Source organism: Folsomia candida, unplaced genomic scaffold (genome assembly GCF_002217175.1).
Source record: "Folsomia candida strain VU population unplaced genomic scaffold, ASM221717v1 Fcan01_Sc007, whole genome shotgun sequence".
Taxonomy (NCBI): domain Eukaryota; kingdom Metazoa; phylum Arthropoda; class Collembola; order Entomobryomorpha; family Isotomidae; genus Folsomia; species Folsomia candida.
In genome coordinates this window covers 2116318-2142957 of record NW_019091199.1, presented here as the reverse complement: position 1 = coordinate 2142957, position 26640 = coordinate 2116318, and the positions used below count along the sequence as shown (strand labels likewise).

At 39.9% G+C, this 26640-nt stretch overlaps 3 protein-coding genes across 6 annotated transcripts; all 3 read right to left on the bottom strand.

The window, feature by feature from the left end:
* Window positions 1-645: 645 nt before the first annotated feature.
* Window positions 646-14099, bottom strand: LOC110851615. Its single transcript, XM_022099469.2, has 15 exons — window positions 12984-14099; window positions 11464-11829; window positions 11329-11387; window positions 11116-11257; window positions 10866-11029; window positions 10123-10773; window positions 9402-9615; window positions 5693-6559; window positions 5340-5530; window positions 2121-2762; window positions 1849-1989; window positions 1566-1758; window positions 1316-1464; window positions 893-1042; window positions 646-811 (listed from the first exon to the last, which is right to left on the bottom strand). The coding sequence occupies exons 1-15, from the start codon at window positions 13971-13973 to the stop codon at window positions 682-684; spliced, it is 5049 nt and encodes a 1682-aa protein (XP_021955161.2). The 5' UTR covers window positions 13974-14099; the 3' UTR covers window positions 646-681.
* Window positions 14100-15235: 1136 nt separating this feature from the next.
* LOC110852558 (DNA topoisomerase 1) lies at window positions 15236-18467 on the bottom strand. Of its 4 annotated transcripts, none has more exons than XM_035853711.1 (10): window positions 17923-18467; window positions 17735-17806; window positions 17616-17675; window positions 17448-17519; window positions 17238-17345; window positions 17123-17174; window positions 16884-17052; window positions 16296-16780; window positions 15732-16216; window positions 15236-15664 (listed from the first exon to the last, which is right to left on the bottom strand). In XM_035853711.1, exons 1-9 carry the CDS (start codon window positions 18012-18014, stop codon window positions 15824-15826), a joined length of 1503 nt encoding a protein of 500 aa, XP_035709604.1. In that variant the 5' UTR covers window positions 18015-18467; the 3' UTR covers window positions 15236-15664; window positions 15732-15823. The 4 variants fall into 4 exon arrangements, with proteins under 4 accessions (XP_035709604.1, XP_035709605.1, XP_035709603.1 ...); XM_035853712.1 differs by having other exon boundaries at window positions 15748-16216; window positions 17735-17803; XM_035853710.1 differs by having other exon boundaries at window positions 15748-16216; window positions 17923-18466.
* A 995-nt stretch (window positions 18468-19462) lies between these two features.
* Window positions 19463-26388, bottom strand: LOC110852344 (prodigiosin synthesizing transferase PigC). The gene is made up of 25 exons (XM_022100385.2): window positions 25778-26388; window positions 25526-25695; window positions 25319-25448; window positions 25141-25252; window positions 24999-25052; window positions 24807-24917; window positions 24521-24732; window positions 24072-24194; window positions 23670-23980; window positions 23479-23600; window positions 23125-23391; window positions 22908-23055; window positions 22515-22820; window positions 22301-22431; window positions 21973-22201; window positions 21878-21892; window positions 21568-21801; window positions 21410-21494; window positions 21044-21320; window positions 20771-20923; window positions 20405-20638; window positions 20264-20342; window positions 19973-20198; window positions 19871-19883; window positions 19463-19744 (listed from the first exon to the last, which is right to left on the bottom strand). Exons 1-25 carry the CDS (start codon window positions 25866-25868, stop codon window positions 19627-19629), a joined length of 3951 nt encoding a protein of 1316 aa, XP_021956077.1. The 5' UTR covers window positions 25869-26388; the 3' UTR covers window positions 19463-19626.
* Window positions 26389-26640: the final 252 nt, after the last annotated feature.

The following is a 26640-nucleotide window of genomic DNA, read 5'->3' as shown; positions in this document are numbered from 1 at the left end:
TGCCCAACCAACCCGACTTTTATAAAATGCCCGTGATTAACCTCAAGTAAGTTTTAATTAATCTTTTATGCGATAAAGAAAAGGTTTAAATCAGTGGTGCCCTTAGAATGCGATCAAGCAAGGGGATGGAATGGTGGGTAGTGGTTAGTGGTATGCCGCAAAACCATGTTGATAAGCTGCAAACATTGAAACCTCAATCCAACACAATTAGTACTTATGATTATCGACCAGTGGACAGATTCTTGGGTTCCGGGGTGCAGACGTACGTCACTTTAACTTGGAGTGAGCTTAGCACAGGTTACACAGAATTACAACTTACATAAATACATAGTTAATATATAGTTGCAGTTAGAAAAGAGGCATTAATTTTAAGTAAATTTTGTTGTTGAAGACACGACTGCACCGGTGGTCAACCTGAACCCTGTTTTTAACTTATTCGACGATTTGGGATATCGTGTGGTGGCAAGTAATGCAATGGGGGCTGATGCAAAAAGTGGAGATTTCAAGTTTCTCGTGTGGACTTTTCAAAAATAAGAAGCAAGAGACTTTACATGTCACACACCAAGTAATAGATAATTTTGTCAGCTTTGTAAAAAATCACATCTTTCAACAAGAAAGTGATGTAAAAAGAGTGAACTCAGTCAGTATTCAAAAAATGTCTACGTAGTTTATTCTCAGATATTAAAATTTTTGAAGGGCATCAATATTTTTTTGTGCATGACGAAGAATATCCACAGGTACATGACGTCTCAGCAGCACGTGGAAAGATGGCTGCGTCATCAGCATAGACATTGCAGTTTTAGCCGAAGTCCTGCACGAGACAAAATTTGTTAAAAAGTTAACAGTTTCTTTTTAAGTACATACAATCGACGGTTTAGCAAGGATCCAATACCTCGTTTCCAAACTGCCCTCTTGCAATAGTTTGCATAACATTGGCAACAATCTCTCCGACAGCTCACCAAGACATCGCTCCGGTCCCACCGTGCTCACCAACTTTGCAGTCAATTTCGATGCCATACATCGCACAACTGGGTTTCGATGTCTGAAAGTAATCAACCCATAATTACTTGAAGGTCCAAGGTCATGTCCATGATAATATAATTGTCTTTTATGAGTACATACATATGTATGTTAGCATATACAGATGCATAGCATAAATATACGTAAGTGCTAGCATATTACTGGCAAAAAAATATTGCAGCAATTATGATGGAGTAGAAGTAGTAGGAAATGGGGAAAGTTTATTCTGAATAAACTTTGGCATTGCATGGGCCCAAGTGATTTGTATTTTGTGAGCTCAAGGAATGGGAATTACCTCGTTCCGAACAAATCCAAACAAGTTAATCCTTTCAGCGGAGTCACATTTATCATCATGGCCTCCAATGCCCTTCCCGACGCTTCTCGAATAAATTTGTTGGTATCTGCCGACTTGTCCAAAAGTTTTTCGGCGATTTTTTCACAATCCTGAAGAAAACAAATTAAATAAACTCACTTGAATCTATATTTAATCCACCCGCATAAACAAGAATACGCCAATATTTATATGTAAGTATGTAAGTACGTACCATTTCCATTGACCTTCCCAAGTGGGTAAATAACTCTTCAAAAAATAGGATTGCCGATCTGCAAACTTGTGAGCGAAGATTAGACAAGTGCTTGATTCCAGAAAGGTTGATATTGTGGAGGTCATTTCTAATGGCGTCTTGATCGAAACGAACCATTCGAACCATTTGACGAAAACCGTCCACATTTGTTTCCCTAATGAAATTGGATGATTAACTTTCCCGTCCTCAATAATGGGCGCAATTACCTTATCCATAATGACACATATTACCCATATTTACTTACCAATCTGATGACTCTAACTGGCCTAGTGCTGTAGGTAGAGCGTGCTTGGGAGATGTGACTGGCTTCAAATCTGAGGGGAAAATTTCGTTTCGGGTGGAACCGTTGGACGCAGCCTTTTTACTATTTATTTCCCGGAACGATCTAAATAAAAAATTTACAAAACACATTCGTAGATACACGAATTACTAATTTGTTAATGTAATTAAAAATCCTATCCATACAACACAACAGGAAATTACGACAGAGGTTTTTATAAGTATTAAATAAATTACCCTTTGTAGACTTTCGTGGGTACAATTCTTCCCGTGGTAGCTTTCGAAACAGGGTTTCTTCTGCTTGGTAGCGTGGTTGCTCCTTGATCGATATCGTCATCAATGGAAGCTCTCACGTCGCCAAAGGGTCCTTCACGACGTGACGACAGCCGCACTGTTCTTGGACCCTCGTCCTCTCCAACCTCGAAATATGTAGACTTGGAGGCCGGGATTCGTGACCTAATAACGTCCGTGTCTCGTGTTAAATTCCCAGTGGAGACGGAGTTTCTCAGTTCGGGAGGAGACAGGGATGAAGATTTGGAGTAGGAATTATCCACTTGGTAGGAGTAGACGACATTGTTATTTTGGATGTAATGACCCCCATCTTCATCATCATCCAAATGATCACCTGACCCATTTCTGTCGAATGGCTTTCTCCCCTCATGGTCTCGGACCGAGTTTCCAGAGAACTTGTTCATGCGGGGCAGGGAAGACTGCTCATGCTCGCCGTTGACTTGGGAGGACGACGTTCTGGTCACAGACTGACCTCGTCTCGCCAAAACGGGTTTCCTGTGGACGGGCATGCTCTCCTCACTCGCGGACACTTGGGCTGGTTTTGGGATCTGGGTTTTGATGCGACTGGAACTGCCTGACCGATTTCGCCTGCGAATTAGTTCAAATGAAGTATTTAAAATAAATGAATCCTCATCGTGAAGTTTAGTTTAGCTTAAGTTAGCTAATTTTGGCACTCAATGTGCATCACAATTATGCAAATGATGAACGGAGCTTAGACTTGTATGGAATCTACTCTCTCGATCATCAACAAGTGAGAGTTAGCACGGTTAGAAGGTAAATGTTTATTCATCAAGTTAGCACATTTATGGATTTAGAGTGCACCTTGTTAAGTTGTTGGCATACACGGTTTTAGATCTCACGAGTAAACAATTAATGATGATCATGACTCTGAGAATCAGTTAAGAGGTGAAATATTTGCATATGTAAGCTTCTTCACATCGCTGATGAGGTCATACATTCTGAGGACTTAATTATCAGATAGGGTTCTAGTAACATAATGAACTTCTAATTTCCTATATTTTATGAGATATCACTCGTAAAGTCCTAACGTTTGTCCAAGCATTGTATATTTGGTATACCTCGATTATTATTCAATAATTGTATTCTTAACTCTAATAATTTCTAATTGGACGTATTTTTAAATTTTCCATAAGTCTTAAGTAGATTACTATCAATTTAATGATTGATTAAGGAGGGAGAAAATAATTGAATCCACAATTCCTGGTTGACACTAATCAAAATTGTCACAAGAGAAAAAAAGTTTGGCCTTCATACTGACATTCATTAATAGTCTAGTCATTACCATAAAGAATGAAGCATCGTGAATGACGCATGTCCACCAAGAAACTAATAAACCATGTTTGAACTGCTTTGTTCCTCCAACACTCCAACTGACGATGAGAAACATGATTTACAATATGTAGTTTATGCATTGACAGCCCTTGAGTCATTTAGGAGACGACCATGATGACGACGGTTGTCCGAGTGAAAGTAAATCATAATGTGGAGAAAGCAGCTCTACGTCTGGACTGCGTATTCTGTGGAGCAATAGGAGACCAGGTTTTCTCGTGTCGAGTGTGTGCATAATATGTAATGCCATTGAATTTTATTAAATCGATCACCTTTTTTGCGACGCAACGACTGAACCATAATATAAAAGTGGATTTGCAAGGTTGAATATTATGCACATGGATGAGAAGAGCAAATAATGGGAAATATATTACTAGATGGAATACGTTTGAGGAATAAATCAATGCGATTGTTTGGTATCTCGTCCAAAAACTATGCTCTCGTACATATGAATATTAAACCTTATCAACACCTTTTCATTTCTTGATTGCCTCTTCTCTACTACAATAGCTCAACATGCCCAGGTGTTTGTGGAAATGGGTAAAACATTCATCAAAGAGCAAGAAAGTAGTCCAACTGGCTTATCGATCTCAGCGGAAAGAGTGTGCTCCACAATCAGCATGAGAACACGCCAACGCCAAAATTAGCCCCCACGAACACAAGCTGTTGTGTATTGGCAAATCTATATAATAGTTTTTGCGAATTTATTGTTTCCTTTATGTGCATTGCATTCACAAAATAAATATGTGCTTGCGACTTATGTACATATTTCGTTGACATATATCTTCATGACCAAGATCATTAGCAACGTCGCAGTATTGAGGATATTGTAGCTCGGACTAATAATTATCTTAAATGCCATTTAATCTGTCTATGTGTATTGAGATTTGTCATTAGTCGTCCATGTACCTGGGTATTCTGCGCGGTGATACATCCGTGATCGAGTCGCTGATCTGTTTACTGCTTAATGACGACGGTGCTTCTGAAGGATGCGATACAACGAGTAATAATTTCTTTGCGAAAAGCCTTTCTTTTTCACTAATTGGATGAAATTCTAGCACTGGGGTGCTCACTTTCACCAGATCATTAGCAATGTTACTGCCTTTGCTCCAAAGCTTCTGGAGCCCAACACAGGTCCCAAAACAGCACATTTCGATGGTTTGTAATTAGTTTCGAAACAAGTAACGAAATATGTAATGTCGTGAAACTGAGTCGTAGTGCCTTGTCCAAATTGGCTGGATTACACCATTATTTTGTTACTACCGATTTTTTTAACCTAATAAAAAATCTGCAGAGAACAGGAGGTTCACATGACGTGCGGAAGTGTAGAAAACATACTGACTTTCATTTCAACTATTTCACCCATCGCCTGACAAATTCACCGGGGACGTTCACTCTCGGCATCAATTTATAACGCTCCTGAAGAAAGAAAGTCGTTAATAAGCTGTGAAACGATATTCTCAAACACAACTGCATACGACGGCTTATTTCCCTGCCTACCTTGTCATACGTGGCTGTCAGTTTTCCAATAAAACGTGCATCTTTTTTCAATAACGGCTTTTATGGGTGGGTAGGTACATAGGCGACATTTCATATATATTTACTAATATTCTGCCTGTCAAAACAGCCATGCACCAGCCCGTCTTTTAAAGAGTAGGTTTTGCAAATAGCATAAAAGCCATTGTCAATTCTGTGTAATAACTAAGTTTTTTTTTAGAATTTTGCATATTTTTGTGACGCACATTTTTGTGAACAAGTTAAAACTATTGATCGTGGGATTATTAGAAATTAATGCTAATTTCTGGCTCAACTTACTGCAATGTCTCCAAATTCCTCTCAGCGTTGGTTTCGAGTGGGACATCCGGCGTACTTTGCCAATTTCTATTCAACTGCTGCGTCCTGGCGTCATGTACCGCAGCCTGTTCCCGCTGTGCCGCCGAGCTGTTTCTTTGACTAAGGGATGGGTTTTTGTGATGAGTGGGAGGCGTGTTGTGAACAGAGGGTGGCTGAAATCCATAAAACAATCATTTCATAATTACTAAGAGACTGATACAGAGCTAGCGAATAAAACTTGCATGCAAGCAATTAAAGCATCCGTACGGCGTAGTATACATGCATATGTACTTTCTTCGATTGTCTGTTGCACAACAGGCTTTGCGTTGACTTACCGTTTTGGAACCACCACCAACACTTCCCACACTGACACCGGAATCTCTTGTGTGATTAGACCCAGCGCTGTCCGCATCTCCTCGTTTGACCATGGGCGGTAAAGATGACCCCAGAGGAGCGATGGGGGAACGTGCTGCTGCTGCTGGGTCAATTTCGACCCTGGAATTATAAACATGATACTCTCGACTCACTCCACCGTGGATCAACGTTTCAGTCTGTCGCCTCACGGACACCTCGTCGTCTTGCGAGGTCACCCCGTCACGCTTGTTGCCCTTGCTGATGTTGTCAGCATGAAGGTTGGTTGGGGGGACCATGGGTCTGGGGGCAATGGGAGGTTTTCTCGACTCTTGGTTAACATTTTGGTTCCGTTGTTTCGGGGGAGCAGGTTTCGCTGCTGGTTTTATGTGTTGGGATTCAGTCTTCTCATGCTCAGGTTCCGACTCTTCTTCAGTCGCCCCAGATTGTTGGGAGTCCGACCGAAGCGTCTCATTTCTCCTCGCCGACTCGAAAAACTTTTCACGCAGACTTTGAATGGGTTCGAGGGGTTTGGGTTTCAAATTTATTTTAGAAAGACTTCCCAAGTCCGAGTGCCAACTTCCTGTCGTCCCCACTGAGCTATCACTGTAAGCATTGGACACATATGGGTTGTCGTACGCGCCTGGAAGTAGAACGTGAGGGGAAACTAGGTCGTGACCGCCTCCCCGATATTGATTAGTGTTTCTCATAACTGTGTACTTGCTGGGTAACAAATTGTACGAGGACTTTGACGAGAATCGACTGCTGAGGGGATCAGAAGTATTCAACACGGCACGAGGCGATACAATGTGACTCGTGGGAGGGTAGTAGTAACGACCCAGGACGGGCTCCTGCAACCAAATACAAACCGCAATGTTGTACTTTTCTCATTTGTCGATATCGAGTAGATCTGCTATCTTAATAAGTACAGAGCCAATATATTGTATTTTCGCGTGTTTCTTCAACCCACGCATTAAAAAAATACTTGTAGACGTGTTTGAATTACTAGGAATGCCTCGAGTAATGACGAAGACAGAATCTTTATTCCTAACTTGGGGTATATTAATTCTAAGAAAGAATATTTCCAAAATTATGCCATTTACATCTGCGTATTTAAGCAAACATGCATGCATCCCCTACGCTTCATCAGTCAATACCTTTCTTTCTCCGCTAGATTATAATTAAAATTCCATTAACAATATTAAATGTTTAACCTGTGAGTTGGCGATGTCTGGATGAATGTATTTAAATTCCTGATTCCAAGACATAATCGGCGGAAGTTTATCGCCGTGATTATTGGACTGATCACTCGTATAATTTGGAATTTCGTCAAGATCACTTGACCCCACGAGCAGCGTGTCGCTTACCAGATGCCCCTGTTTCAAAGGAGGATATCGAGGATGTCGACCGTAGCAGCCCCAAGGGTGGTACATTTGCGAATACATCATTATGCTCATACAAGCTCAACTTTCACCAATTTCACGCACCGAATACCCCATTTGGGATAGATTCACGTGTCAAGCGACCAATTTATTTCAGTATCGTCGAACTTACACTGACAGAGAAAGTACTGTTCATTTGATGTCATAAACCGCTAAAGATGATTACACAATTATCCGCACCTTGCGCGACTCTAATTATTGCAACACAGAGGAAAACGACAAATTATTCAATGGAAGAGTTGTTCTATGTAGCACCAAATCAGAACTAAACCCAGAATGAATGCATACGACGCAAATGGTTGATCAATGACGGTAAGGTTGACCTTCCAGTTTACGAGAAGGTGTTTCAAGCCCAATCAGAGTCCTGATAGATGAAGAAAAGGAAACGCAATGGGGAAACTATGAGACGATTAAGTTGCTGGTCTCGACTTGTATCAAACGGAGCAGAGTTGGACGCAGAAGGAGAAAGTTGTTCTTTCATGCAAAACCAAATGTCCAATGGTCAGCGTGTGTACGAGAGTTAACTATTTGCTCTGCTTTGCATATAGCTCACCATGTCGATAGAATGTGTGGCTCAGCTCGCGTGCAATTGCAACATACGTAACTGTAACGTACATGTTGTATGAATGTGTAACGGGGGGTAACACGGGAAAGGACACCTGAACTAAACACAAAGCAGAACTTTCTTATTCCACTGTGGTCAAGCAAATCTACGTGGAAAACACAACTGTATTTTTCTTTCCTCCCAAAGACACCAGTAATGCTCCTTCCAGCAGAATTTCCCACTAACATGGAAAGGTAGTGAATTGACGCTTTGTTTGCTTTCGAGTAATGTTCGTAATATGGAGCAGGAGGAGTCGTCGAGTCATAAATTCTACTGCAAACATACGTACACGATCATGCTCTACTATCACATGGCGATTAGCACAGTATCAAATATTTCTTTGCTATGTATCTACGTCTTCTGAGACTGACTTAATGATTGAGAAAACCAAACCAGACCAGCGATATTTCACGAGATAGTCTTTGAAAGACTAACGAACGCTCCATCCATATTTATCAGTTTGACACACAATTTGTACAATTGGAAAGTCAACGTTCTGTGAAATGATGAGGACTGGAGTGGAATAAAACCAACTATTCGTCAAACAAAAATAATAAAAGTAGTGCACCCTCTTTCCTTTGAAGAGAGAAAAAGAATTGATTATCTGTATTGCTCCTCTGTCAACCTAGATAATTCTACAAGTATTCTCTTAAAAATTTCCCCTTTCTCTATTGAGTTCACATTCTGACATGTGCATGTACACATTAACGTACGTATTTTCTCTGCTTTCTTTTTTTTGTGCCTGAAATTACTCTGGATTGGGTTGTTAAGAGGGAAATGTGGAACAAATGCTTGAAATGAAACAAGAGCACTACAAAAAACTCTTTCATCGTAATTTGTGTGGACATTATTCCTCACATGTCGGAATCGGAGCAAGTTATTATGCGCCCAAGCATATTTGTCCCATCGTAATGTCCAGCCAGCATTTTTACTTTGTACGCGTTTTAAGTGGGTGGTTTTATACCAAGGCTCAAATTGCTTAGGCACAAGCATCGAGTAAGTGTTGTGTCCATTTCCTAACAATTCTCTGTGGTGGCTGAAATGGAGTGCTGGTAAAATATTTGATTGTAATATGCATGACCCGACCCAGAAGTATTGGCCTGGATGAAAAGCGCTGTTAATAAAGCAGGCGTAATAATAGTATTGCGTTATGTATTATTCGTGTGAGTTCAAAATCGAGGTGTTCCAGTTTCTCCACATTTGCTCGCTCACTTGCTGCTTTCACCGGGATGGAAAGGGGAGCAGCGGAACCAGCGGTTTGACAGTCATTTGGGTCAAGTGAACCGTGTCGTGCTCTCCTTCCTCCGAATAAAACTTAATACAAAACACTGTTCCCTCATGCAATCATAATCCAATAAAATATTAACACTTTCCTCTCCAAATATCCACTCACTTCACATTTCAATCAAACTTAATGGATTATTATGAACATTTCTAAAATTATTCGACTGCAAAAATCAATAGCTAGAGAGGATTTCCGAAATATATTGCCTATGCATGTACGATATGAGACTGGCCTAACAATATGATTAAAATGACGGTGGCTTATATTGTATATGTGGTCGGTTATTGTAATCATAATTACCAATAAAATTTGGTTGATAAATGGATGTTAAAAGTAGACACATGACCAACTGTTGCTCATACCTGAACAAAAGAATCCTGGAGCAGGTCGTTCCTGGTGCTGTTGATCCGTTTCATGTTATTATCGCTATTGTTGCCTCCTCCGAGAGTCCTTGTTTGACTACTGGCAACAGAACTGCTGAAATCCGACTCATTTCCTGATTTACTTCCCAAATTATTGTTCCACTGCTGATATTTTGTTGTCCCTGGAGCAAGGATGCTCAACTCCTTTGGTAACCTAAGCAATAAGTTGGCGAAAGTTAGCCCAGCGGAATTGGTTGTGAAAATGGTGGATTTATGTAAAACAAATAATATCGGCGGTACTTCTTCAATGGTAAAAATACCAACTCTAATATTTCGGGAAAAACGCAATGGCAATTTTCGACATCATTTCTTATGGCAAGCCAAAAGTTTAGCAACACGATTTTAATGCTGAGATACGAGGTGTAGTGGATGCGCAAGGAAGCAATAAACTTTATTTTAATTTGTGAAAAGTGAAAATGTCAAGTTTCAATTCAAAATTGAAAAAAAATTGTTAAAGAATTGTCAAAAGTGGGAGTCAATCCTTAAATCGCAAATTGCCTCATTCTGAAAACTGGAAATTGTAATCTTGTTTTGTGTTAGTTTTCCTCGAAAGAAATACTTTCGACACATGATAATCGAAGAAATGACGATAAACAAATGTAGTTTCGTTGCATCATTTTATATGTATAAATGATTTTAGTATATGGCAATATCCACTCACATTGTTGTAGGGTCACACTTTTTGACTGCCCCCGTTCCGTTTAAGATCCACTCGACGTCCGGAGCAATTATGAATTCTTGAGAACCGTCATTATTATTTCCGCGCCCGTTGCGACGACCTCCACTCGATCCATGAGTACTTAATATGGGGTCCAGTTCCAGTAACGTGTATTCAATGTTGCTGACGCTACTACAACTTTCCCCACCGGAAGATAGCCGTTCTCGGAGCGTGTGTCGCACAGCCCCTCCTCCGCCGGAAGAAGATGCATCTCTCACGTCGTCATCACAGGATTCTTCCTGTCCTCCCACTTTGAGAGATTGTCGGCTCAGGAGTTGGCAGTTGGCTGGTATTTTCACTCCATATTCGACCAACTCCTCCACATTTGGGGATGGTAGAACATGTCTGGAAATTCGGGCCGAAACTGCCGAAGTTGGGTTAGGACGCCGAACGGGTTTCGCTGGTGATGTGGGGGCTTGAATCTTTTTGGGAGAACTTTCAGTCTGAAGTTTTTGATGGGCTTCTGAAACTTTGATTGGAACCGGGATTTTGGAAGGAGGTCCAAAGATTCGAGGGTCGATTTCCAGTTCTGAGTCGTAGTGGCTTGCAAAATCCACTAGCTTTGAAGGTGAAGGCGTCTCTTCAGAGTTGAGGCTACGCGAATTAAACCAAAATTATTACAAGTATTCGAATCACTTAGCTTTCTTATGATTAATCGAGCTATGTTTCATTTTTTCACTTTTTACCTGTTATTGTTAACTTCGGAAATCAAAGCAAGTTCTTCCTCGGATATAAACTTTCGAAAAAGTGGAAGAGCGACTCCGGACGTCAAAGAATGCGCAACCACTGCGAGACATTCCAGTGCCGCTTGCCTAACCCTGCGCTTATTGTGAAGAAGACAATGACAAGCCTGCAAAAACATACATATCCATAGCCTTTAACAAACCATCATTTTACGAAATACGCATGCATAATAAATCACATCGTGTAATTTACCAATCTGGCGACCACTTCCAAATCAAATGCATCTCTTGGAAAAGTAAGCAGGGCGAAGGTGAGAGCGTCCAGTGCCGTTGCTTTTGTCTTCGGAGGACCGCCAGGAATTCCCGTCGTGGTCACAATGTTCCCACTGCCCTCTCTTTTTATAAATCACATTGAATAAATTTATATAATTATTCTGATCACATGGCAGAAATCATTTTAACTCACGGCCTCTTGGGAACTTTTTCATCCTCCCCCAAAAGAATTAGTAAAATAGGTTCGCATATCTGAAAATTACACAAATGAATACCCGTTATACATCTTGATTTGTTTGTTGAATCGTAAAGTTGATGAGGAAAGTACCATTTCTGGGCCTGCCGCTTTCACCAGCGATGCCAGGGCTGCAGTTCCTACACTTTTTAGCACAGATTTGGAAGATTCTGAGGAAACGTCACATAGACTTCGCACCAACCAGGTGAGGTCCGCTTGTGGGAGTATTTTTAGCCCTGTCTGAATTTTACAGTCTTTCAGCTTGTCGGAAAATACGTTGACAGCATTGAGTGAAGATAATTGAGCTCTGAAGCTCGGCTCTGTCAGACTTAAGAGGGACGTGATGAGGGGGATGAGTTGTGGAAGATTCGACATCACCGTTGAAGGAGAAACTTGACCAAGGTATGAAGTCAGATGGGACGAAATGTTGGCTAAATGGTCTTGTCGACTGGCATTCACCTGGAGGAAAAGAAAAAAATAATGCATTCATATCCAATACGTAGCCTATTTTTCTGCTCATTTTAGGAGAGTATTTTAGGGTGCTGTTAAATTTTAGTATTTAACCAAACAAGCAGCAAACCGTTTCAAAACCAACGCTCCAGACTAATCTACATATCCACAAATCCATCGTCGATAATAAGTTATTTAAGAAAGAGAAAGCCCGAGTAGAGGAGTGAACGTTCTCGTCTCAATTGCACTGACCAATATCAATAATACTTGATGCATATTGAATTTTGCTCTTTTTCACGCCATAATAACATTATTACTTTGACCATATATTACAGACACGAGTTCACACATTTATCATGTTTGCAGAGTAAACTTTTCATCGCGTAAGTATTTGCATGTCCAGGTCACTCTGTCCAGGTGGTCATTTCTTCTCGCATTCAGCAAATAAAATGGGTCACAAGCCGGAACTCATTTCTTGCATTATTATTCAATATGAATAACACTACTGCGATGCTATTGCTGGTATTTTGACCCCAAATCGTTACAATGGAGCATTTCTATCTATAGAATTCTAATGGCGATAAAATATGTACTTTGACTTTCCAATAACAATTTACCCAACACTTGGTATGTCGTCCTGTGGGAATAGTAATGCACACTAATTTTCCTAATTGCGCTATAAATTGAAGTTTGCCAGGCACAGGATGACAATTCAAGTGAATTTCAATGCATTTACTATGAAAGGGTTGTGGGGGTGATAAATTAATCGAGACGAGTTACGATTGTATAAAAATAATAAAATAAGTGTGCCTATACAACACTGTAGTTTTACATGCATACTTATGTCGTGACATTCCATATGCATGCACAAACTCAGTTACCCTAAATCACTAAATAAGTCCAAGTTAACATCCACAGCGACGGTACACACTGTTCAAAAATACATATACCAGTACATGCTACATGATTTTAGAACAAAACAAATAGCTCCCCTCCTCCTTTTATTTTCTGAAATGATGAGCTGTCAATCTCAGTCACTTTTATCGCACTAACGCATGAATTCATCTACATTACTAAATAAAGGTGGTGGCTAACACAATAGTTTTACATTCAGGTTGAATTAGATGTTAGTGTTTATTAGCTAATTGCTAAATAGAGCTTACCTCAGATATGCTCGCTCCCGTGCCGGCCAGCCGATCCCAACTGTGAAGTTCTGCAATTATGTCGTCTAAAATACTGGCAAACTCTGCATCTATATTCGACATTGGAGGTTCTTGGTTATCATTGTCGCTGCCCAACTGCCAAGTTTCAACTTTCTCGACCTGTTCCATTGTGGGGGAGGCGTTGATAGGGCCGTCGGCTGAGATACTTTCCGCCTCATCTTCGACGTCAGGGTCTCCACTTTCATGGCTCTCGTCGTCGTCTTCTTCTTGGATCGTCGAGCTTTCGTTGGCTCGAGTCGAGTGGTCAGAATTATTTTTTGAATACTCGGACGATTGCGACTCTGTTTCAGATTGAGTGACTGAACCTGCTCCCACAAATTTTACTCTACGATCCGGCGACCCAAGGGGAGACTTTGATTTCAAAATTGACTTTTGCTGGTCATCAGAAGGATGATTCGAAGGGTCGTCCTTCGTTTGACCAGTCTTGTTTTTCCTGACAAGGCGAGAACGTGTATTTTTGTGTCTGTTTCTGCTACGGTGCACCCCAGAGGCCTCCGTCCCTGCGCTGGACGGAGGTTCCGTGACCTCTTCCATGGGAGTGAGAACTCCAAGTCGTTCTCTCGCATGGAATCGAGTATCCTTCTTTTTTGACACATATTTTGATGAGTTGTGCGCCTTCCCACTCTCGTCCGACTGATAATCCACGATGGGAGGGTTGTATTCGGGAAGAGGTGGGTAGGCCATTTGCCTGTAAAGTATCTCCTCGTCGTCAATATCCGGCGACGGCCGCGATTCAAAGTCAGGGTCGTCATCCTCTTCTTGTGGAAGAAATATTTCCTCAGATGCGTCCAAATCCTCGTCATCTTCGTTCCCAGAGTCTTGACCGGTCGTTCCCTGCTCCTCGTAGTCCGACTCGTCCGTTATCACTGCCGGTGGAACAATCCCACCGTTTTCGTATCTCGTATACTTATTATTTCCCACCAACAGCATGGTGAATGAATTTCAATTAATCTTATCTTGATTACTTTAATGGCTGACAAGTGTGTAATAATTGGTGTAAAATTGTTGAAGGAGATGGATAAATATGTACGATCTCATTATGGCAAAGTCAGAGACGTGACTGACGTAGTCGAGAACAGATTCTGGGATAAATTGCTTCTGAGGAGCAGGTGAAAGTAGGAGAAAGCGAGAACATGTAAACGTTCACCAACCCACAGTCGCCACAATTCCAACAAAATACACAACTATTTCCACTGCTCAGTCAATGCTCTACGGAGAATCATGGGATGGAGTGAGCTGAGCAAAGCTGAGGGGAAAACAGCAGCAAAGAGGGGAATATTTGGATCCGTTGACTTTCTTCAGCTTGTGGCAATAGTGGCATGGCGTAGCTACACTTAAGGAATAAATAAGGCCATTTCGTGCATGTACCTGTACAGTGATGCACAGTGGCCAAAACTGAGAAGGGTTGGAGAAAGTGCTCATAATATTTAGTGCAATCTCAGAATTTATGTAGGTGAGCACAAGCTATGTGTATATTTTGGCGTCCACAGCACAGAGTTGCTCCTGTTGTTTGCAAAAGATGCCGAGTTTTAGTAGGTCGCCAGTGCATGAATGAATGTCGTGCTTTTGTTCAGTTTTGTTCGTGCTAAGACGAAATCCATTAATCTGATTTCTTCCAAAGACGTGGGTCAGGCCGACATACATATTTCGTGTGCTTTTGTATACATATGCATGTAGGCTGTGCTTGCATTGTACCACACCGCACTGCACTGATGACTGAGGAACCACACACAATGGATTCCTGACGGAAGAAAGCAGAATGATAATGATAGTTTTATAGATGTTGTGTACATAAAATAATTTGATGGTTGTGCATACACACATGTCCTTGCAGTTATTGTCACTGAAGACGATTAGACATATCCTTGCTGTGCCATCAACTAATAAATCAGGAACTTCAAAGATATTTAACTACCCCGTATGTACATGTAACTCATTAGTGCTGACGCGACATATGTAAGTAGTTAACATGGAATGAGGAGCAAAGTTTATGCGCTGGCAAGTAAATGTACAATTATGCACGTTCTTCTCATCGATAACTCTGTTGTTTCATGTTTCATGTATGACAAAAAAGAAGGGAATGACAAATGCGATGCAGAACCACACCTGCCAATGTCAAACGATTTATGCTCGAATATTGATTTTCACCTTATAATTTCTGCATGAAATTCATTACTACGTTGTCTGAAAGCTAAGGTTTATACAAACTCTCGCCTTTTATTTATATAGGGGGCTTAAATACGGGACAAAATGTATACATGCACATTTATTGATGTGTATAATTATAAAACTTTGGTTCTCACTGATATTTATGCATCAGAAATCAATTGAAATTATTGGAAACTTTTTCCACTGTAATCATCGTCTCCGAATTTTCTCGGTGGGCAGTAGAAATAGAGTAATGATTAGCCTTCATTCTATGCAATTCCTTGTTCACGCTTGCCATCACCGACTTGGATTCTACGAGGCGGATGGTTTTCAACGGGCTCAATCCCATGTCCATGATAAAGTTGATGCTGCACAAAAAGGGGACGAGGCGACGCTCACCGTCTGTCCAATAGCTGAGTTTCAGAGTTTCCAGGTGTTGTTGTTTTAACAAAATGGTCAACTCTTGATGCGGCCTACAAAATTATTAGGATTTTCGCGGTGTTGCAGAGTAATTATTCAACTGATTTCCAAAATTCTTACCCAAGATTAGGCTAACCTGAGGCAAAAATGTGCTAGAGAAAGCTGACGTAGGTTTGGAGGTAGGCTTCCACAAGTCCAACATGTAAATAATATTATTTGCGAGATTCAATAATAGCCAAGTATTCGTCGTAATGGTCAATCTTTCCATCAAAAAATGACAGGGGGGGATTTGGAAATTTATCCAACAGATCCTGAGTGTTGGAAAGGCGAGGAAAAACGTGTGCCCTATCTTTGGGTCTATTGGAATCCCAAATCTTGACGAGCTCGTTCCGGCCGATCTTGAGGGGGAGGTCCGTGAGCTCGTCCAGAGTCCAATATTTATTCTCAAGGGATCGATCCCAGTCGGGGTCGAAGGTGATGAGTGGAATCCCGTCGTTAGCATATTTAACCGCTTTCGCCTCCAACGACACCGATCCTAGTTTGCGAACTGGGGTGATAATGTGTTCCTCAACTCCATATCTCTTGTTAAACGCTCTGGAATGTTTCTGTTGGACATAAAAAAATGTAAAATTATTGGGAATCGATCCCACCAGTATTGATGAATAATGTGCTAAATGTACATACCATAGCAAATGACTCTGCGAGTTCCCTTGTGGTCCGACTCTCGCACATGCGGTACATGAATTGCCACATACTTTTGGGGTTGGGTTTTGCCAACTTGGACTCCAGCCTGAATTTTGAGTTCTTGTCGTTGGGATGATTGTCTCTAACCCCCAGAAATCCTTGCATATGTCCATTATGCACTCCTGTATACAATTTAGACTCGGATGTCCTCGATCCAAGTGGGATGGGTCCCATGCGTGGGTGCCAGGTGAAGTAATCCACTAATTGTTCCTCTGTGCGGTTGGAAGCGCACCCAATATAAAACACTTCTAACTCTGGAGCGTCATTGTACCTTTTGGTTTTAGCTTGTCGAATCCTTGCTCGATTTTCCTCTTCGTCTCGGACGCGATTATTTGTAACACCATCTTTCATGGTAGTCAGCGCCCGAGGCCCCGCACTTTTAAACTGTGATCCCTCCTTAATGTAATACCCGGTAAACTTATTCCCTGTAACACAAACATTGCCAAATTAGTTACCCCATACATCGATAACAACAATGGGACCGCTCCCATAAGCTATGCAGACATAATCTAACCATATTTGACTTACTTTTGCCAATGGGTGTTTTTGCGAAGAACATTTCTTGTTTTTCACCGTATCGTGCATCGTATTTAAGTTGTCGAAGAAGGTCGTCATCTCTTATAAGAGTGGAACTGGAACGTTCGTAGAAATCCAACAGCTTTTCTCTCGGAATCTGAAGACCTTCTTTATTGGCCAACTATAATGATGCAACATGTATAAATATTTTATAACCACACCTAAAGTATGTACTTTGTCGATATACTAACCTTGCCGAACTTCATGTGAGGTTTTTCCTCCTCTCCGGCCCCAGAACTAGTCCTGAAATATGTTGATAATTAAGGAACAATTATCATAAGTATGTATACTTTGTTCTTTACTTACCCAGCTGTTGGTTCCACATTTTTCTTCGTCAGTTTTTCTGGGGGCGGATTCTCGAAATCATCGTCGTCATATGATACATCTTGAATGTCCTTGTCCTCGCCATCAGAACTAAGGCACAAATTAGGTATAGTTTCACTTTAGAATATGAACATATGGGATCGATCCCCCTCGCAGTAAATAAGATAAGACAATGTATAAAGATTAAATTACTCAACATCTTCATCTTCGTAATCATCATCCGAGTCGTTAGCAGTTGTCAATGATGATGGAGCGCTGCTTAAACTAGGGAACATAATAAGTTGACATTATGTATGTGCATATATTACATCGTGGGAGCGGTCCCATTAAAACAAAACATGGAGTGATTGAGGTATTTACCGTTCATCATTTAAAGATGCGATGGAATCATCTAACGACGACGTCGTGCTCATGTCAAACCTAAAATAAAATAAAGTTTCAGTAAAGTAGATAACAACTTGTTGCACTGTTCTTCTTACCCGGAATCATCGGCAACATCGACTTGGTCACCGTCGTGGAGAGCGGCTGACGAAGATGACGCTGATGAGCTACTAATTCCATATAACAAACCATATTACACGTAGTCAGACAGAAATAAACAGAAATTAATGGGATCGTTCCCACATTCAAGAAGATTAATGTCATTAGTTTTGCGGTTTTTTTTTACCTGGGAATGTTGTTTGGCTTGAAAAACGATAATATCGTTGATTTGGGGGGAGGTTGTTTAGCGGCCCACTTTGCAAACGAATCTCCGCCCATTTTGAAATTATTATTTTTTGAAATTTTTTTTATTTTAATAGAATAAACTGTAAAGCTCTTTTGTCTGTTTGTGAAGAGTGAGCAAAAAACGTGTTGCACAAAAAAGATTTGAATGAGTTCAACTGTGTGCCATAGAGCGCGAGAAAAATGCGAACATTTGGGCGACACGGAAGGTGGACTTATCCTCCTGTTGACGAGGTTGATGAGACAATGACAAGAACTGTAGGGCAGTGCAGTGTCGAAGAAGGCTCAGATCCAGCGGCCAATTAGCACAATCTCCCAATTGCGACGATAAATTGATGACCACCAATGTTTGGAGGTGGTTGCTGCATTTTTGTACAACGTCAACTGCAAGCTGGCTCCAGCTAATGGGATGAATTGCTTCCAGAACTAGTTTTTCCAGACTTTGTTGTGCAGCTTGTAATAGTTTGTGCCATTCATCATCGACTCTGCCGTCAATAATTTTAGAACGAAATGTAAAATTGTAATTGTAAATTTTCCTCACTTTTCTAGTTTTAAGTTGACATGTTTTAATATCGGAAACGATGAAATATTTGAGTAGAGACCAAGTGGCGTATTTTTCAACTCGTGATTCGACAAAGCGGAAGACTGCTTATCAGAACATGAGGAGTTTTCCGCTATGTGAACGTTCACATGCAAACTACGAAGGTTGGAATAAAGGGCACATTTAAGAAGTTTATCAACCAGCTCAGTTGATTGGTCGACGCTGCAATTAATTCGCAGGAAAGGTCCAGTTGTCATCAGTTGATTCAAGCCAATCTCTCCATTGATTATAGTTTCCAATAGATCTGCGCCATTAGATATGTGGTTTGATCAATCGGAGCGTATTTAGTTTAGCATACACTCAAACAATGTAAGGTTGCCATACCCGGGTCTAAATCGCAAATATTCCCGACGTCCTTCCGGGCTTGTCTGCTCAAGATTGCCAACGTCTGAAGTGAATTGAAGTCCAACAGACCATAAACTTTTCTACGTACCTTAAATTCAATATTATAATACAAATTATTAAACAGTCTTGATCAACGTTACATAGTTGTGCAGATGTAGTAAATGAGGATTTCACGCTTAAAATTCAAATGCATGCAAATAGCATCCGCACATTTTGTGGGAGGTCAAGAAGACCTATAGACGTTCCATTATTATTATTTAGTTGAGCCTCCTCGGAGAGAATTTCGACGGCTGCGATTGGTACACCTTCGTGGTCAATAACCGCTTCTGGAACCACCTTCGAAGGCTTCATCAAGCAGGAAGACAGTTTCCTCATCATTAAAGAAAGTCTGCCACACATTTCACTAACTTAGAACACGACATGGTCTCGTGAGATAATGCAGTTCTAATTCCAAACGTATGCAAAATTAAACACATCAAGTGGGTGCTCGTGCTCTACTGAAATATGTTGCTTGGAGAAGATTGGTTATTAAACACAATTTTATAAAACGTAATGCGACGTAATGCGACACTTTTATTTCTAATTGGTAGCATTATTATTAATTATTACAACTTTACTTTGAACACACAATACTACACTGGTAACTTTCGAAATACAAAGGAAAATTCATGGAAAATTGATCAATATCAAAGGACCTGTTTTTTAACATTGCACTTTTGAAATTGTACCCATACTCGTATCCAAAACAATTTCATCTCCAGACTGGAATATCTTTGTGGCATTGACAGCTCCAACGATGCAAGGCAAGCCATACTCTCGACTTGATTGGACAGGGTAGATTAGAATTCATGCGAAAATAAGGAGAATCGCAAAATTAAACAGGTAATTAAACTAACTAATTGTAAGTAAGGCAGGTACTTAAAAAGTGTGAAAAACGATTACTTACGCAACAACAGCTCCTAAACCCCCCAAAAAACATTGTAAACATTAAAACATTAGTACTAGATATATAGAAGTTTGTATATTGACGGATTAATTCCTCACTGACCATGACTAATAAGGCCACCCAGTTCAGTGACGACTCCCCCGAGCATTGGAAAAAATGGTGACCAAGCTATGTCAGTCCCTTTAGTGATCAAAATGTCCCCATCTTCCAGTTGGCTGGAGGCATCTTCCACGCTTAAGCACACTTTGGCAATTCCTCTGATTTTTCCAGCGCTTACTGGAGTCCCCTTTACCACATCACAGGTCTCAACTTGCTCGGAATTGTTGAACTGTAAATTAATAATATTTGGTAAATACGATAACTATAGCGTAAAAAGTATCAGTAAATTTGTACTGGTTTTGGGATTCCAACGGAAATTTCTGGAAACTCCAGGGCTTCCATGGTCGGATATAACCGCATTCTTTGAATCGCGCTGAAAATACAGTCACCTATTTGTAAAGAAGCCACTGCAAACTAAAGGCTAGTTTTTATTACCGATTAATAATGGATGAACTGGAGTGGTGCTTGTCAATCAAGAGACCCATTTCATGATGTGTCAAATGTTTTATCAAGTTCGTATCCGAGATGATCTGTTCCCTGACCATGGCTTCTGCTAAAATTTGGTATGCAAACTTGACTTGTTCTAAAACTTTGACCAGCAGTGACTTGGTTCGCTCTCGATAAGTTACAGTTTGGCGACAGTAGGGAAGCAGAAACTTGAGAAACCACCTGAACATGAAAAAAACAATATTATTGAAGAAAAATAATAAACAATATTATTAAAGAATTATTAAAGAATTACGGAATTCTATATAGAATTCAAGATTTTCTCTTTGGCATAAATTAGTTCTTTTTAGATACCTTCCACTTTTTGTTAAAGGTGTCTTCAAAGACCTGAGTAACTCTTCGTCATTTGGCAAAACCCCTGGAATTTGATTGGCAGCTCTGGATGGATTTTTGATCTTGTTTCCAACAATATTCTTCAATAATTGAATTAAAGGAGCAGGGTCAGTCCTGTTAAGCATGTAAATTCATGTAGTAACGATAAGAAATTAAAGAATAACCAATAAACAAGCGTACGAACCAATTTCTCATTAAATAAATCGTCACTACCAAAAGTCGTACTTCACTTACCGCCAAGTATCCTGCCCAATATCCAATTCAGCGATAGAACGGTGACCATATTTTGCCAAAAAGGTTTCTAAAGCGTTTGACAAATTATCGTCTGACTCTAACCAAGAAATTGCTTCTTTTGCGGACTTTGTGCGTATAAAGGTGTCCGTGTCGGCATGTACGAGAATTGCTTCCCCCAGTTTTTCCATGTCAGCAGGCAATTCGGCAGACTCGACGGACGCATAGACTGACAACATCTTTCCAACATCTTCATATAATGAGGGAGACCAATGTTCAGCTGCAATTTTTAAACAATTGGCATGCATAAATTTGTACTTATAAAGGGCACACCCACTATTTCGGGACAAGAAGTAGTTAAAATATTACCATTTTTTCCTTCAGAAATAGTCAAAAATGCAAATATCAACGTTATGCTACTTGCTTCTGACATGGCGCAGTGGTGAAGAGATACCTTGTCATTTTAAAAATAAGTAAATACTATTATTGTAAAAGTATTTAAAAATTAATCCATAATAATTACGCACATCATGAACCACCATCAAATCCGCTGTAATTTGATCATATATTGTTCTGGCTGAGATTGGCAGACCGCTTTTGATTCGAAAAGTCCAGCTCCCGTATTCCAAGTTGGCTTGGTCTAACCGATTGTGTGCGTTTTTAATTAATTTAATGGCATCTAGTGTGCTAAATATTTTCGATGACCGAGATGACACTCCATATCGCTCCAGCGCAACTGAGTGAACCTCTTTGGTGATTACCTGTTCAACGTTTGCCAACATTAAATGCTATATGTTTTCCTTCATGTGAAATGCAAAGATAAGTGAATTTCCTTACGGGCCTTCCGAAAACCTGATTGTTATATTATATTTATAGATTAGAACAAATATAGTTTTCATATTATGCAATGAGTAAAAATGGTTTTTCCGTACCGTTAAATCGATGCAACAAACGGGTGCATTAATTTCAGCATCAATCCGTTTGTATAAAGTTGGATATACGGAGATGAAAAGTCTACTCTGATACAAGGGACACGATCTGGAAACGACTGAACAGACAGGATTTCCGGTCATGGTCCCCGTCCTGTCTTGCACTCCGACGTCCAAGTTCCTTGTCATTGACTGAACGGAACAAGCGTACACAGGCTTCGGCATAACTTCCCTGAAAGTCACATAAAATGTCAGAGTGCTAAAACCCTAAGGCAATTACTTGCAAGTCTTAATAGAGTGAAAGTGCAGAGTGATCTGCAATTTTCCTTACCCAGTGTTTGCTGTAGTCAGCAACTCAATTCTGGTTCTAATGGACGTGTCAAATTGATGAGCAATTTCAAAATCATTCCACACATTCAGAGATGTCATGGGTCGACATTGAAGAATAAAAATATTTCCATCCTGTACATAGAAGTTAATTATTTTACTCTCAACTGTGTAAATTGTAAAGATGAATTTGAATGGCCAAGTGAAGAAAAAGTCACCCCGGTAATGGCCCACTCAATATCGACAGGCTTTAATTGACCAAGCTCATTTTCGACTTTTATGGCAATGAATCCCAATTGCAGCATTGAGGGCTCCGTTAAACATAAACGGTTCGAGTCAACGTCGCTTAAACTTTCTTCTTCGACTGATTTTCCTCCTGGTTTCAAAATCACTTTGGACTTTTTCTTTCCAACTAATTTTTGGTGGATTGATAAATCATGTTTACGACATTTTTGTCGTGATTTAATGGAACGGTGTCGCTGAATGATTATGGAATCGGGATCACAGGTCGCACTTACGACGCTCTGTGCGGTACATCGATAAATATTATAGACAATTTACTAGCAACACCATATTTGAAGACGTATGTTTTTCAATTCAATGATATATACCTCTCCAAGACCATAATTTGCCGTGATGAGCATTTGAAATGGATTTCCTGTGAGTGGACACGCTGTAAACAAAACCCCAGCAGACGCGGCGGTGACCAGTTCTTGAATTACGACGCCCATATGCGTAACCGCTGGCTGGCCATGATTTCTACAAGTTGGAATGATAGTATTACATCACTAATTAAAAAATGAGCTTCCTTACCACATATGTACTTACAGTCGATAGATAACAGATTTATATGTAAAAGCCGAAGCCCAACATTGTACAATTTTATCTGGAATAGATGCCTCATCAACTCCTAAAAATGTTTCATTCTGCCCAGCACAAGATACATCGGATCCATCTTCCAAAACTCCGGAAGATCTCACGGCAAACCGTAAGGTTGAGGGGCGACTTTTCCCAAATAGTTGTTGCAAGTGTGACTCGACCAAAGGGCGAATATCTTTCTCAGCAGTAGCACAACTCATTACAAGTTCAGTTGCTCTATAGATTCAAAATAAAGTACGTCTTTAATCTGGTGTGCTACTGCTAATAAATACTATTTTTATGCAAATGATAAACTATACTTACTGCAAACATGACTCTTCCAAACTTGTGGTTTGCTTTTCAAAAATCTCTTTCAAACTTTGTTCATGAACCATTTTCCTAAATAAGTTGGTCGTTGCGCAAAATCCTTGCGCAGTTTTAAATTCCTACATATATACAACAGTTACAAATTATTCAGTGTGTATTATGTATTTAGCGAGCATTTACTACATTACGTTGACAGTTCTATTCATCCTAGCTAATTTCGCAAGAGACGCTCCCTTCCCTCCAACCAGATTTGTATTCTGACAGGCATCAGCTTCCAAAGATATAGCAAAGACGTCGTTTGAATCGACTGATCTCCAATTTTCTACCCCCGTTGTATGACTTGAGATGATGGGGACTGATGGATTCGAGTTTCTGAGTACAATTCCGTGTGATTCCTTCCCATTTATTTCCATTTGCAAGAGAAGTAAATTCAACGAATCGTCCACATTAATGGCTTCGTAGTTTGGCCAGATTTCAACTCGCATAGTTGACTTTTCGTCTATTGAAATAAAAAAAGACCCAATAAAGTTATTAATAAGACAAACATCAGCATGGACCGGTGTGATCGTTAACGTTATGTTCATTTGTACCTGTCAGCTCAAACAATTTAGGAATGGTCGAGTTTCTTTCGAAACATGTGGCAGCAGCGTCAATTTCTTGCGTTGGGTACAGACACGTTGAACTGTAGGACGCCTCCCCATCAACCCAAGATCCTGTTTTAAACAAATATTATAAAATTAACTAAAACGTGTGGTCCTTGGAGTGCAAGATAAATGCAAATTGCACACACGCAGAATATGGGTGCGCTGCGCATTACATATGAACTAGTGTAGAAGCCCGTCAATCGACGTGCAAAATAGGCTCGTCGATAAGCCAGTTACCTCAACATTAGTGAAGTTAGCCTCTCCTGTTCCCTCTGCAGAGTGGAGAGAGAAAAGGAGAGGCTAACTTCTCAACTAAGCCACCGACCCAGCAGCGATACACTCGCCTGCTTTATATAGTTTAGATATTATACATTGACATTTCATGATTTTCTCACCATTACGACTGGTCAATCTGAGAGCATTTCCATCATTATCTTGCATTCCAAAAATTTCGATCGTTTCATCGTTTGTGTTAACCCCAAGAAGTAATTGTCGCCTGGTACGATTTCCATACAGGTACAACGAATCTTCTTCAATGTTATCCCCATCAATTTTTACTATACCGTGAAGTACGCCGAATTGGTGATAGCCTTTTGGTATCATTTCTCTGAGTATGGTTTATTATTCAATCACTATTTTATCCATTTATGTTTAAATTTTGATATTAAATGCCAAATTTACTTGATATTTGCAAAATTTTGTCCATAAGATCCATTCCAGGAAAACACGTCAGCCAGTAGAAATATGTTTGCATCTTTCCGAAAGTCTTTGGCGTAATCCAGTGGTTTCCATCTGCTCGCATGTTCATACATACATATTTACTATGGTTGAATTCAAGTGAATTTAATAAACAATGAAGTTACAACAGCTTACAAAAAATTGAGAGTAACATGAACCAGGTTTGTAGTAGGTGGTGCGCCCTGCTTTCTACGTTTTCGAAAATCAGTCATTTAAATAACTTTCCTCAAATGTAAACTTGCTGGTTAATATCATATTTTTAGGGAATGATGAATACCGCATGTAGCCGTTGAACCACACTCTCCAAGCTCGAAAGGGTTCAACAAGCTCCAATTTAAAATTTCCCAAAGAAAATTCCAATTGATTATTTGAAGCACCTTCAAGCTCAACTACATTTTAAAAAAATCAAAATAAGTATCGTTTTGAGTTTTAATCGCTCTCTTGTGTACACAAACCGGTAAAGTTTTCGCCATTTCTCCTCAGTGCCAGTGATGCTCTGCTCATGTCATTGTGATATCTCGTAATCCTTCCAACCAGACAATTTCCTTTATCATCGACTCCATGGATGATCACGTCATCCGCTTCCTGTTTTTAGTTTAGTTTATTATTATGTACATATTTACATAAATAGACCTTCTCGTCATACGAAATTCCAGGTTAACCTGATTAGAATCCAACTTGCAAGGTTTTTCCAAATCCCATTCAACATCCTGAGCCAAAATTCCAGCCTCCTTCGCCGTTTTTGGGGTGCTGGTGTTATAAACGGGGATAATTTGTGGCAGTCCCTTCACCCAATTAGACAAGACGAGTTTATTAAGAGCCCTTTTCAGTTCTGGAATTATAATTTTACTGTGAACGTAGTTTGTGGAGTATGTAAATAAGCATGGATGAATCAATTATATATAATTTCATACTTTGAGGGCAGATATCGTTGGTTATTCTATTCAACACAAATAGTCCTGTTATCACGCTGCTGAACAAAAATCCAAGAATTTCCAAAATCATTGTTCCAATTAATTATATGGTGAGACAGCACTTGAAGAATTTATTTGTCGGTTTGCCGTCTTGTGTTTTATAGTGGAGAGAAATTCGAAGATGAATGAAAATTCATGCAATTAAAATTTAGGTTTTCTAAATATGTGTGTAACAATTACACCAAAAGAAGGCTTGGTTATTGTTACCACTTATGAACACGTGTGTGTTACATGTATATAAAGAATAAACTTCTGATTCCCGAGATATAATTATCCAGTCTATCAGAATTAGTGTTATCTTTGAATTGATGGCACAAGTGGTATTGCATCATCACAACACACAACTAGTTAACCGTGCGAGTAGCTTTCCATGCACCTGTCTCTTATCAGCTCTAAATGTTTGGAGTAATTTAAAGTGATTTTCAATTTATAAATGTGACACTAAATTCTATTGTCTTAAAATAAATTAACTGATGTACTTCAAGTTCATTAGTTGAACGTGCTTGGGGCTCTCAAAGAGCTGCCGGTGCAGTAATATTTAGATATGTATTTAGCATGACTACATTGCAATTGCATTGCAAAATAGCAAAAACACAATCAACTTCAAGGTCACAACAAGATTTTGTAATGTTTGCTAACTTTGGTCCATCGTTAACTAATCCGGTCTCTGACCTGTTGGAATACCTTAGAATTAGAATAATGGACTCATGCATAGCCAAAATAGGCACACTAACTGCAAATAGGTTTCAAATCTTTGTGCATAATCATTTAATGTTTACCTATTTACTTACAACTACAGAATT

Coding starts and splice junctions, on each gene's coding strand:
- LOC110852558 (XM_035853711.1), bottom strand. CDS start 18,014: ATGGGCGGAGATTCGTTTGCAAAGTGGGCCGCTAAACAACCTCCCCCC. Junction 17,807..17,922: donor AAGCCAAACAACATTCCCAG/GTAAAAAAAAAC, acceptor ATATGGAATTAG/TAGCTCATCAGCGTCATCTT. Junction 16,217..16,295: donor TCGCAGAGTCATTTGCTATG/GTATGTACATTT, acceptor TATGTCCAACAG/AAACATTCCAGAGCGTTTAA.
- LOC110851615 (XM_022099469.2), bottom strand. CDS start 13,973: ATGCTGTTGGTGGGAAATAATAAGTATACGAGATACGAAAACGGTGGG. Junction 5,531..5,692: donor TTGGTGGTGGTTCCAAAACG/GTAAGTCAACGC, acceptor TATGGATTTCAG/CCACCCTCTGTTCACAACAC. Junction 1,043..1,315: donor TTGGATTTGTTCGGAACGAG/GTAATTCCCATT, acceptor GATTACTTTCAG/ACATCGAAACCCAGTTGTGC.
- LOC110852344 (XM_022100385.2), bottom strand. CDS start 25,868: ATGATTTTGGAAATTCTTGGATTTTTGTTCAGCAGCGTGATAACAGGA. Junction 24,918..24,998: donor CATGTTACTCTCAATTTTTT/GTAAGCTGTTGT, acceptor ACATGCGAGCAG/ATGGAAACCACTGGATTACG. Junction 21,321..21,409: donor TATTTCTGAAGGAAAAAATG/GTAATATTTTAA, acceptor TAAAAATTGCAG/CTGAACATTGGTCTCCCTCA.